We start from the raw sequence: 13336 nt of genomic DNA, 5'->3' as shown, positions 1-13336 counted from the left end.
TGCCAGCTAAATTTGTTGGCTGAAGATCTAGCTGCCGGTAGCTGCATGGTGCCTAAACATGGTGTTAGATTTTTTGACTTCAGTCAACTAGCAGACACTCCAGCACTTTTGGTGAACATGTGTCAGATGTAAGTGCTGAAACCGTAACTTATGGCCATGTTCTCGAACTCGATCTCATCTCGAGATAAGACGATACTCTAAGAAAACCTCGAGTTAGCTGGCTCCTATTTTAAGCAACCAAGAAATGATTTACTGTGGCAGATTTGACAACTTGTCTTACAGTAGCAGTACAGACCTTGGCAATCCTTGAAGCATACCAGTTGGGAAGTCTGGGCAGTTTTGTGCCTCCTGGGGATGTTGTTTGGGCATAAATTTATGTCTTGTGTATTAACTTTTGTACACGCATGGCTAGGGGTGTAGCTAGGAATTTGGGGCCCCCTTTTAATACAACAAATTGAATCATTTTTTGAACTGTGGGCCCCCCCCCCCAAGCTGTGGGCACCTAGAATCTTTCACCCCACTAGCAACGGCCCTGTGCATAGCTAAGCATGTGTACGTCACAGCTATATTTTTCACCCCTGTATTTATCAGGTGCAAGTTCTGAACATTGTCTAGGGTTCTTTGGGCAAGCTAGCATTATTAAATTGTGTATACAATTTAATGTTAACCATACAACTGCTTTGGCTATAAAACACACACAGGAGGTTGCACAGGTGGGATATTGGAGACATTTTGATATTCCACACAAACCTACATACACACAGATATACACACCCAGCTTCAAATGAATAAACAAAAACAGAGCAGCCACTTTAAACCTACAGTTTGGATTGACAAAGGTAAATCAACAAATATTTAACTAAATATATTACACTAACACAAAAAAAGGAAAAAAATTATCCTAAATCAAGGGTCGTCGGTGGCACCCAGGCACCCACCCAGTCTGCCAACAGGATGCAATACTGTGTGAATATCCATCACTAGTACCCAGATGCTTTATGGTCAAGACTGGATCCTCTGGATTTTCCTCTGATCAGGTCCAGCACTCGCGAAATTCCCCTTTGTCTCTGGATACAGTGATTTATAGGAGTGTGAAGAGCACCACCGTGTTCAGTGGGGGCTATAAGCCCTCTGACATGCTTCTCTGGTCCTCAGAGGTGTAGGCTGTCTGTGAAACTCCTGTTTGCTAACTTGTGCAACTGTCTGCATCTAGATTTATGATGGGGAAAGTGAGGCTTCACTGTGCTATCATTGACTCTTGGATTTGGACCAATCAAATGGCTTTATCATGGCTGTTGTTATTACTAGCTATCTGCCCGACATCAGCCTCAATTCCGGGTTTGAAATAAGAGCGAGGTGTTTAGCGAGCATTTTTCATGTTAATGTGTCGATTCGTTCTCTTCACAGGTTCTTGTTACACCAATCAAAAGTGAATGTGATACCCGAGAGAGAGAGAGTTTATAAAGGGATAAAATGGCTTTAGCCGGATGTCCGGATTATTTTCTTCACCACCCAAATTACCAGGTAATTAAAGAGCTTTTAAGTCTTTTTATTTATTATCCCCTTTATTTTTGTGTACATGTAGGCCTATTTGTATTGTCTGTAGATAGCTGCAAACTTTAATGAAGTTTTTCAGTGGGTGGCTGGGTGCACGCAATTAGGTAGCTATACTTTGGGAGCATTTGAAAATAAAGTGCAGAATACACATTTGACATAGGCAAGTGTATGTAGCCCACAAGTTGAATAGTATTCACGTAAATCAACACCAAGCTACTAGCTATCTCCCTGAGTAGTAATTAGTAAAAGTATTTTAGTAAAAGCTGCACATTTCCCATAGCTACGGAACTCTCTCTCTGTTAGCCTAATTTTTTCAATTCTTTTTTTGTTGTGTTTGTTTTGTAGTGATAGTGAAAATAATGTGCAAGCCTTCTCTTAGTGTTCAGAATGCTAACATTAACATTAGTATTTACATTGAGTGGACTATTTTTTCCCTCACGGTGTGTATTTGTATGAGTGTGCGTGTGTGCATATTTGCTTGTGTTTGCATGCGTGCCAACATTATGCTTCTCCCCAAACACAGAAAATCCAAAGGAAATGCTTTCTGGAACTTGTTTTTTTCTGTAACAAACTGATATTGCAACTCACATTGAACTACATGCTATGCTTTAAGTCAGTGCAGGAACACTTAGGTGGCGAAAGCAGTGATGTTTATAGTAAGGTACTGGCATACTTAACAGATTTCTCCGGCAAACCAATACAAGCACCAAACTTGTCGTTGTGTGCCGTTCTTGTCAGTTTGTTTACCTTGGATGTAGCTGTTTATGCCTATTCTAAATGTTCACTCACTGTCCAGTAAACTCTGCCAAATGTAATGCGTCTTACTCCTCAGCTCCACAGCATTGTGGTGACGTGCACTTGATAACCAGCGAAAGGTCACTGAGTTCAGCCTTTTGAGTCTGTATTTGTTAATAAGCGTGCAGGGTTTGCGAAAGCTGAAAAGAGCTGTGAAATTAGAGAGCGTTGGCTTGTTGATGGGGAGATTATCGGTAGAAAGGAAGCTTTTCTACGTATTCACAGTGCGAAACCTGTTTCTGCAGTAAATGCATCACCGCACAAACTGTCCTCCAGGCCTCGCCAAACTCATTTTTTTAGCCAACTGCCAGGGATCAAAGAAATGTAAAGGATCACAGTCGAAGCGTGCTTGCGGTGGGTGCACATGCATGCATGTCAGAGGATGTGAGCGAAGTCTGACATGTTATTAATCAGAGGGGCTTGGGACGTTTTGGGCTCTGAATTCTGAAGATTTCAGGAAGATGCTCCACTCCACCTGTTTTACAGTTTGTTTCCTATTTCTTCTGCACTCATATTCATCATCTGATAGATCTCACACGTGTTCCAAATGTGGATTATGCATATTTGTGCGCTTATCATTTCTTGGGTAGTTAATCAAATTCAGAACTTGAGCAGATGAATGATGCATTAATATTCATAAGCATTTTCATTAATTGAAACTAGGATCAGCTCTGCACAGAAAATTGGTTCGTTAGAGCATCCATTAAGCTAGTATCCTAACATAAAGTGCTAGCCAGCTGTAGTAAGTTTTCATAGCAAAGAGAACTGTCCTGATGGCAAGAATATCTGGCATTCTCAATACAAAGTGGAGCATGAGAAAACGGCTTTTGCCCTCAAGGTAAATTCACATTTCATAAAGATTACAACAGAGGAACACTGGGGGATGTGGAATTTCTCATGTAACCAAAAAATCCTTTTTGTCACACACAGTTGTGTAAATGCGAACGGTTCCTGTGTGAGTTTGCATGTCCTACGTGTGTGAGTGTTGTCATGTAAAGTGAAGGGCCATGCTAATTTTACCCTCAGGCCCCCGTGTCATTGAGTTCAGACATTCAAGAGCTTGGGCATTCACTGCATACCAAAAAATCTCAAGAATGAGCATTAATATGCATATTGTGCTTTTCATTCTGTGTATGTGGTTGCGGTGCGTGTGTGTGTGCGCATGCGTGCATGTGTGTGTCTGTGTGTGTATGGAATAAAAGAAAACTAGGGAAATTGTGTGATTCAAGTGGAATACATTAGGTCACTATGCAAGTTGTTTAAAAAAAAAATAAAAAAAAAATAGAGCAACACTCTTTTCAAACTTGCCTAGATGGGAAAGTATTTTCTGTTTGAATAAACCTCATCCACTTTGCAGTGTAATATTTTGTAAACTTACAGAATGTTCCTTAACTCTAATCATATCCAAGTGATAAGTTTTCTATGTTTTTATGTTTATAAATATTTTGATAACTATTTAAATGTTGTTTCTGTGGAGAAGTGTTACGTGATTTTGTGTTCAAATGTGAATTTAAAATTGCTGCATGCTGTCTGGGGTCACTGTATTGCTGTGGTTATGAAATCACTGAAACTACTGATTTATTGATTTGACAATTATACCATCATATGCCAAATAAACGTTTGTGAAATTATTGAAAACGAACACAAATGCAAATTGCATATTCAATATGTACGCATGCAATATGTGCTTCTCGTGTGTGCTTTTAAATCAATGTGTGTGGGTGTGTGTGCGCGTGCTCGTGTGCATGTGTAAAAAATAACATTAAACAAACATGTCTTCTCTTCTGTTAACAAGCTGTTTTTGACATACATGGTTTAAGAGGATTAAGTATTCTTTGAAATTGACATATACACTTAACTCTACTGCCCATACATCTTCCAAACCTAGCATCCTGGCACAATGATTGTGCTCAATTGCTTAATTTTTCACTGGTCACCATTTCGGTGGGTGCTTTGTAAAGTTGCTGCTTCACAATTTTTAGATATATTCTCCAGATAGTCGATGTGGAGAGAAAGTGTAAAACAAAATGAATTACATTGACGAAAATGAAAAAAGGTGCAGTGTAAAAGAAAGGAAAAAAGTTTGCACAAAAGAGACCAATAACTGTCAGCTTTGAAAAGTGACTATAGGAAAGTTATTCATCTACATTATTGAGTGGAACTAGGTTCCTAAGAGACACCTCTTTTGTGTTTGAATGCACATGACTTATCATAGCCGGCAGATTTTGGCATGAAGGCACGAATGAAAAGTCCAAGGAACTATGCCTCGCCAGTCACTTCCTGGGATGAACATGCCTTCGAGTTGAGCACATCAGATTTCATGCAGTTGAACTCCACACACAAGCCTTTTAATATGTGCCCCTCCTGAAAGTATTAACCAGCTCATATTGATACAGTTTTTGTTTTTGTTGTTTGTTCACACAGTTTTGTATGACCGTCCTGTGGATTTAGGGCTCTCCCAACAGCGTTGTGGCCCAGGCGAAAAAGGAAGTTGCCCCTATTCCTGTTATATAAAATAGGCCTGTCGTCTGACCAAATAATATTTAGAATTAGAATATTTTAGAATTAAGTGGAAAATAAACACGAGATTGTGAAGTTGTGCGTATTGTCTCATTTTAGCTTTCTTGCTTTTGCTATTTTATATTCTCTGGCTCATTTTCCTTATGCAACTTTTGTGTGCATAAATAAGGAGCAAAAGTGACCTCTTTACACTGTTATATAACTCTGGGAGAATGTTATGGGACTTTGGGCAGATTTCCAAACCATTCTTGGAGCTGGGGAACTGGAGCTTTGCTCTGCACTCCAGGGGAAGCTCACCAACCACTGTCTTGAATGGATGGTTGAAATTGACCTCTGTAGAAGTAAAGGTTCCCTCTTGCCTTATTTTATCCCTTTTTCTTTATGTATTTTGAATCATCTGTTTCTCATATTTTACTCCTTGTTCCGCAAGTTTCCTTTCTTGAATTTATGCTGAACTTTAATGTGTTGCTCAGCGTTCTTTACTGTATTCGCCTTTCAGTCTGATGGCCAATTGGTGCACACACAAGTGCAGGGTAAGGCATCCCCTGCTGGGTAAATCGGTGGTTGGGGCTTTGTGTTCCTCCAGCTGTAACCTTTCTCCCCTAAAGGGTGAGGGAGAAGGCTGGGGGTGGGGGTGGCATTGGCAGTCTGAGGGTTTACAGCATTTCGTCTCTAGTCGTGAAATACTTCAGCGTACGGTGACTCATTCAGTGCGACTTTGTAAATTAAAAAGCGCTGAATTTGCGTAGCCTCGTGACTTTTTCTTCACGGGAAGTAGCTTGTGCTTTTATGGGTCAGGTCGAGGACGGCTTGTTGGTTTGGGACAGTCCACTCCTCTCAGGCCTCATGATCATTTGGTCACCCGGGCTATAGACTGGATAGTCCCCCAGCCCCACCAGTGGTCCCTTGTCATCACCAGCACCAGGTGTGTTGTTCTCTCCAAAAGCTCCATGAGCCAGTGACTTAAAGCAACCTTTGCACAAATCTAAGGAGAGGAATGCATCTCACTGAAAAAACAAGTTAATGTAAAAAAACTGGTATCCTGTAGGAACCTGGCAGATTGCTAGGGGGCGCTGGTGCCTATGCATTAGTGTACTGAGGAATCCTGGATGATGTAACCTGCCCTTCTCTGGTAGGATGAAGAGGCAATAATGTCCTGCTGCACTCCTGGATATAGTCAGATATAGCCTGATCAACTTGTTAGGCCACCAGAATATATGGTTTACTGGTTCGCATCCCCTTTCGAATATGAAAATATTTGCTTTTCAATAAATGTCACTGGGGATTTTATATTGTTTCTGATCTTTTTGTTTTATGGTCTGTTTGAATTCATTTGCATAGCCCCCTGCCAGCAAAGTCATCTATTAAGATCTGATTGGTTTTTCCATCTGATCTGTCCTGTTTGAAGTTTAACAGAAAGTTTTACAAAGGCTTTGTGTGCCTGTGCTCACTGATGCCCCACGACACAAATTTCAACTACCATGCAGGTTTGGAGAGCTCATTTATATTATCTTTAAAGCATTTAGGGTTGCTGTCTTGTTTGAAAGAAATACATTTTCAATTTGAGCATGGCTAATATTGAATATTTATGGGGAAATTGTTTTCCCCTGCTCATTGTAGTAATTTGCTGAAACGATAGTAAAAATTGCTTGACGGTGGCGTGGCTAGTTGCTAAAACACAACCAATCGAATATTTACATTTGTCCATCATACTGCTTTTTTTCTACATAAACGCCCGCCTCAATATCCAGTATCTCTTTATATATGCATTTATTCAGATTTAGTCCTTAAAGTAGGCTATAGTAGCTGTCCTTTCACAGGCCGTGTGGGGGGCTTCATAATGAAAGGTACAAAAAAAAAATTCTTCCACAAGTGGCCAGTATCTTAAGTAGGTATTAACTACCTACCTTATTGCCAGCAGATAAAATGTTTAATTATAATTTGTGGCTGTTCTCGCATGTCTGTTAGCAAGTAAATCATACTTGGGAACACATCAATTCTGGTCGAAATTATACGAGTGGTCAAACTAGATTTCCTATAATAGCTGAATGTTTCGCATTCGCGTTTACAGAAAGTGCCTCTCTAGCCACTGGCGGAGGCGCCAAAAAAGAGTGGCTATTTGAAACATGTCCTCTCGTTTTGATATTGCCACTGACAACAACCAGGTATATTGCGTTCTTTCCGTAAATTTCTTTTCAAATAATTTGTGCAGCGCAGTTTTATCAGCCTAAAAGCACGAGCGCGGTCTGCTGGTCTTTCGATTCCTTGAATGCTTTCAGGCTTTCCTTGAATGCGCGGCGATAACATTTTTGGCAGAGGGGGTAGGCCTGCTGCAGTCATGCTCTGCACGCCGCTGCGCTCCCGAAATGTGGCTTTGCCATTAGGACTGTGGCTGCCTTCGCACTGCAATATCCATCAGGTCCCCCCTCCCGTCCCTGAAACCTATCAGCGTTCTCAGAGTTGTAAATTTCCGTCTCGAGTTTTATAGATGTTTTCAGGGTGAGCCGAGCCCGGGGATCTCTTGCGGCGCTCAGTTCCTGGAAGATCGGGCTCTGTGTTCTTGGATTTCCTGGAAGCTGGAAATTGAAAATGTGGTTTTATATAGTTTTTTTCTTCTCCAGTCTTCGGTTAGAACCGCTTTAAATTAGAAAGCGTTTAAAGATCCGGGGGATTGACAAATTGGTCGTTGCATTTAAACAGACAGCTTTGGTTTTTAGAATTTTTTATAGGCTGTGTGTTTGAAAAGGTTGCGGAATAATCCTTTCTCGCCGAAACGAATCGCCCGTTTAGTCTCGAAACAAACGTGTTAAAAGAGATTTCAGCATTTCCCTCTTTCGTTTTCCTTTTGTCTGTTTTTTTAAAAAAAAGTATTTATTGTTATTCATTTTTTATTTGCACACTTAAGGCAGGATTTCTGCCCAATTAGCAAGTCATGAAAACTCTTCGTGGAAAGAGTTGTGAAAAGCGTGTCTGAACTAACACAGCGGACTGTTCCAATATTTGTTTTATGTTTGTGTTGGCCAATGACTGAAGTTGAACAGATGGTGGGGTTGGGAGCATTTTTAGGCAGATCAGGCACGCTCGCAGTGACATGCACATCTGTAGATCCCTAGTGTCCTCTCCAAGGTGAAAGGTTAGATTCTCACTAATCACTGAAGAAAATATATCTCATGCAGTCTGACTTAGTCTGGGCTATTGCCATGGTGATATTGTAGTAATAATAATAAGTACAACAGCAACAACAATAATAATAGTAGTTTTATTTTTATTATTCATTACTTTTGTTATTTAAATGGCCTTCTCTCCCAGCCTCACAGATTTAGTTTTCATATAATTTTATCTCTGATTCATCTCTGATTCATTATGTTACCCGGCTTATTCATAGAAACTTACTGTAAATTCATTACAGTTGCCCCACAGACACTGCTGGATGTTTGCTGCTATAATTCATATTTATCTCAATTATGGATTGAAACTACAAGTTTTTGGTCCCTCAGTCAGTTTCATAACCTCTACACTGCTGATCTCGTGGATTAGGGATTTTCACCTAGAATCACTAGGTGAGACAAAGCGGTCTTCAGCATGAATCGAGTCCTTTGAGGCCTTGTTTCTGTTAGACAGAATCCACCTACCCCCTGTTCCCACTTGTCTGAAGAGCACTTAAGCATGCCTCAAACCACACTGGTCTGGGAGACATTGGCTGTCTACAGTAAAACTGTCTGGCTGAGCTGCACAGGGATGTGAGACACCTCTGTGTTGTCACAGCTGGCTACCCATGAGCCCTTTTTACTTTAGAAATTTGTACTCTTACAGTTGCAGCAGATAACATTGCTATTGGTCACATTCTTCTTTTATTATCAGTCAGTCTTTTTATCTCAAAATGAGCTACTTCTCATTCATTTATATTTAACATGAAGGTCAGTGTTCTTGTCAACCGTTCATTTCTTATTGAAACCGATGAATTAGCATATAAATAACTATAGTAGCTACATAACAAATGAAAGTGCTCAGCTCCTTTAACTGGAATAGACTATGGCATTGTTTTTTTATTAACTGGAGCGCAGCACTATAAACATCCACAGTTGCCTGGAAGTCAGGTGGCATTCCTTTGAATTGGTTGCATTCGGTTGATGTAATCTGATTGGTTAAACTCATCTGAGATTTTTGGCTCGAGTATGCCATGCTACCCTGGAAGATTTTGGGGCCTTTGTGCCTTCCACCTTTAGCTAGCGATGCACATGCACACACCACTCAACACTCCACCCATAATTGTGTCAGTTATTCATAATAAATGACTTAAATCCAATCTCGGCCAGTTAAATGTTTCTATCACAAAACTCACTTATCCATGAATTGCTAATGGCGTCTTACATTTCTCCTGTTTTTTAAATTAATTTTCAGTCTTTTTTTTAACACGGGGTCCCGGTCAAAGCTCATAAATTTAAGACGATGATAATGCTTTATAGAAGCGTGGGGGCGTGTTTCTAAGAGGAGTAACTGCACAGACGCAAGAGTTCAGTCTGCGTGCGTCTGTGTGTGCGAGAGACAGAACGAGAGAGGGGGAGAGAAAACAAATGTACCGAGGGAGGGAGAGAGTACAGTTTGTCTATCTGCCTGCTGCGCTTGCCCTCGCAGTTGAAGTGAACTTAAGAAGCGGTCAGGGCAGGGTCATGCAGCGTAGTTTGGGCTGAAATCAGAAGGGATCAGTCACACTCGGGTAATTGGGTTATTTAGCTCTGTCTGGTGATGGCCATGTCTAGACGCATTTGACTTGGATTAGCTTTTGGGTCTGAAAAGCAGGGTGGGTACTTATTTTCATTTCCCATCTAATCAGATGTGATCGTGGTAAAAATGAAGCAGCAATTTGAATATTTTACATCCTATGGGGATGTTTATATGTTCCCAGTAAATATGTGGGAAAAATCCTTACGAACACTGCCTTACAGTCATGAAAATGCATGGCATGCCCCTCAAGTCTTTTTGAGTTTAGGGATGCACACATCTTGTATGGGTTTTTGGAAAATAAAGTCATTTGTGATATTTGAGGTAGTGTGCTCTGTCAGGAGTGGCTGGCTTTCCTCATGCATGAGAGCCACGGGTGCATGATGTGTCCATATTTCGCTGTGGGAATTTAAATAAATAATATATTACATTTCTTAAAGCAGACTTTAAGGACATAAGTTCAAGAGAGCACAGCCTGCTCTGGGTTGCACGCACTAGCTGTGCTGCGTCCAGTGCTTGTTTGCATTTCCAAATCTGCTGTGTCCTCTTTTGTTGTTTTCTTAATATTGTAAGCAGCACACGCACGCACGCACAGACACACACAGACACAAGCACACACATGCAAACAAACACGCATAGAGTCTTGCTGCAGCACACAGACACATGCGTCTCTCCTCCTGCGAGTAGGCAAACATAGCCTTTGACCTTTTGGAGTCGCCTGGGGTAACAAGCAGTGTCTTTTGAGGACCATGTGTGTGCACATTTGCGCGTGCGTGCGTGTGTGCTTGTGCACGTGTGTGTGGGCGTGTGTGTGTGTGTGTGTCTGTGAGCATGCTTGTGCGCGTGTGTATGTGTGCACGCGTGTGTGTGTGTGTGTGGGTAGGCGTATGTGTGTGTGGGTGTGCGTGCGCACCTGTGTGTGCGTGTGTATGTATGTGTGGGCATGCATGTGTGTTTGTGCATGTGTGTGTGTGTGTCTGTGAGCATGCCTGTGTGCGTATGTGTGCACGCGTGTATGTGTGTGTGCAGGCGTGCTTGCATGTGTGTGAGTGTAAATGAGAGGCTCAGACTTCATCAGTCTCTTGTCAATGAATGATCCAGTTTTCTCCCAGTGGTGGAACGCTGTTCCTTTGTCCTCCTCCTCCCAGTCAGACCCAGCCTTTTGGCTGACAGACATTATTGTGTTCAGTTTTGTTTCTAATTTCACTCTCAGTTCTGGATATTTGCTACCCTTATAATTGAGGTTTACTGTAAAGACCTTGATGGAGAATTATTTAAATACAAACAGGGTACTTTGATCATAATTACACAATTAGACTGAAATTGGGATGCTTAACTCATTTTGATGGCTTTTCTGTACTTCTGTCTTGGCAGGACAATGTTGACCGGGCTGCCACTCACAGACCACCTGATCTGATTGGACCAAATTTCCAACAGTCGTCCAGTCGGAATTCACCTAACCATCATGGCAAGTGTGCTCACACCATCTACATGGAGTGTTTAAGCAATGTGCGCTGCTGTCAATTCTGTAATGTTTTTCCAATACAATACAAAAGGAGTATGTATTTGTGGAATAAAGCATATTTTATTAGGATATAATATGGATATATTTTAATTAATTCCAGTTTTATTCCTTTTCACTTTAAGTTAAACATCTGTCCTTTTTTGTTATATAGTTGTAGCATGGTTTATAGTGCACAATTTTACTGCTTTTCATTGGAAGTTTTTAAAAGGTAATAATCCTTATCCGTTCTCCCTGGCAAATCAAGTATATTTTGAGTGCAAGGCCTATCTCATTTCTCTGGTATAAATGTGTTTTGAACCCGTGAGGTAACTATGGTAACCTCATTTTTTAGTGAATGAAGTCCAACATTGTTTAAGATTAAGTGAAATGTCTCCAAGTCTGAGAGCACTTACTTCGGTGTTTAAAACTGGTACTGTCAGCAGTGGGTAGAGGCGTCTGTGTGGGAGGGAGGGAGGGAGGGAGAGAGGGAGGCAAGCAAGCAGAGGAAAGGGGAGGTAGAGGTGTGTGTGTGTGTGTGTCTGTGTGCACGTGTGCCTTTGTGCCTGTGCATGTGTGTGTGTGTGTGTGAATGCATGCGCGCGCATGCGTGTGTGCGCACGTGTGCCTCTCTGCCTGTGTGTGTGTGTGTGTGTGTGCGTTTGCATGCATGTGTGTCTATGTGGATATTTGTGTGTATGGGGGGTTAGATTTGTTTACGAATAACGGACTTGCTCATTAAGCTCTAGCTGGGATATATGTTCAGCATGTTTCCATTGTAAACATTTGACCAATTCATAGGCTGATTTGTAAAGACTGTGGGGGTGCCATTGTAATTGCGCTTTCAGTGTAATTGTACAATACAGAAAATTTGCCCGTAATAATCGGAGCATGAGATTTAAGCACAATATTGACCCAGCATGGGAGGTGTGGCCTGAAATATGCTGGAATGTCTGGCAGTGGTCAAGAATGCTTGGTGCTGTCATGGAAATAAGCGAAGCAGAAATCACATTAGAATTTTATTTTCCGGGTCGTATGTAGTGTAAAAACGGATCACACAGGAGGAAGCCAGCGTCTGTAGGAAAGCAGAGATCATTGGCACAGTACATCAGAGATTTTGTTTCTTGGACTCGATATACAGGAAGATTAATTTCATCCAGACATAGTAGAACATGTAATTTGAAAGTTTCATGTAACAGCTACCAGTCCTGCCTCCCACCCCCACCCCCACCCCCAAAAAAAAACCCTTTGCCCTGCGGCTTCCCTGAACCCCCTGTCTGACTCCCGATACGTTTCCATTTATGGAACCTCCTATGTTTTCTTTTTCCTGTTGAAGCTCCATGAAGCAGAAGCCTTGTTGGCGTAGTACTTGTTGGCTCATAGGATGTTCTTTTAGTTGTTTCAATTAATCAGAGAAGTTTTTTTATGTAATCAGACGTGAACATGAGAGGGTCGATACGTGCCAGAGGTCAACTGTACGGCTTCGCCTCAGAACATAAAGCTGGCTAATGAGGGGCCGCTTTTTTGAAACGCACTGCTTGAACCTGACACTGGGTGAAAGTTCTGGCATATAAATCTGTGTTATAAACTGTTTTTGCATTAGAGGAGGATAGAGTTACTGACTGGAGTGTGCCCCTTTGTAAGATGTTCACTCTTTGCCATCAAGACACTGCTCCATTTTCCTTATTAGTGTAAAGAAATCTAATCTCTCGTAAAAAAAAAAAAAAAATACTTATGTGAGTTGCATTATGGGAGTTTGGTGGCAGCTTTTGGCCTAACATCATTTTCCTCTAGACATTTATCCTTGGCAAATAACATGATAGAAAAGCCATTTAAAAAATCTTTGGCCAAAAGCTTTTCAGCACTGTAGCACAGCTAGAAGCTACACTAACGATCTACAGTACACTGTAGTTGTGTTTGTGGTTCTCATTAATGCAAAATGTTTGACTCCTTGGGGTGTTTTCCTGTCAAGTATATTAGCAGTTCTGTACTTTCTGTTCATTCAGTTAATTGCACAACTGCCTGGTGGAACAAAGCCTTTGCCATTCTCCCTGCTCTTCTCTCCTCTTGCTTTCTGTCATAATCGGATCTTCAGTGAAGTTGACCGAGCTCGTTTTCATAACGCACTGATGAGTGCACTGTAGTTTGTCATCGGTGTCATCTGGGGCGCTCTAGAGATGCTGACAGCTGGATTTTAGGTGTTTTCGTTGGTCGATAGTATAGTGTCACACTGATAATGGC

At 41.3% G+C, this 13336-nt stretch overlaps 1 protein-coding gene across 4 annotated transcripts in view; it reads left to right on the top strand.

Annotated features, from left to right (window-relative positions):
- The window catches only part of LOC135261459 (growth factor receptor-bound protein 10-like), a 73817-nt gene that overhangs the window by 16268 nt on the left and 44213 nt on the right, over positions 1 to 13336 (top strand). The window contains exons 2-3 of one of the 4 annotated variants that reach the window (XM_064347773.1): positions 1408 to 1524; positions 10969 to 11062. In XM_064347773.1, coding sequence (XP_064203843.1) covers positions 1474 to 1524; positions 10969 to 11062 — 145 coding nt within the window. In that variant the 5' untranslated portion in view covers positions 1408 to 1473. Of the gene's footprint in view, positions 1 to 1407; positions 1525 to 6339; positions 6360 to 6907; positions 7038 to 10968; positions 11063 to 13336 lie in introns of those variants that run through there. The other 3 variants (XM_064347775.1, XM_064347774.1, XM_064347776.1) reach the window with 3 other exon arrangements.

Source organism: Anguilla rostrata, chromosome 8 (assembly GCF_018555375.3).
Source record: "Anguilla rostrata isolate EN2019 chromosome 8, ASM1855537v3, whole genome shotgun sequence".
Lineage (NCBI taxonomy): Eukaryota > Metazoa > Chordata > Actinopteri > Anguilliformes > Anguillidae > Anguilla > Anguilla rostrata.
This window is presented reverse-complemented; position numbering and strand designations above follow the sequence as displayed.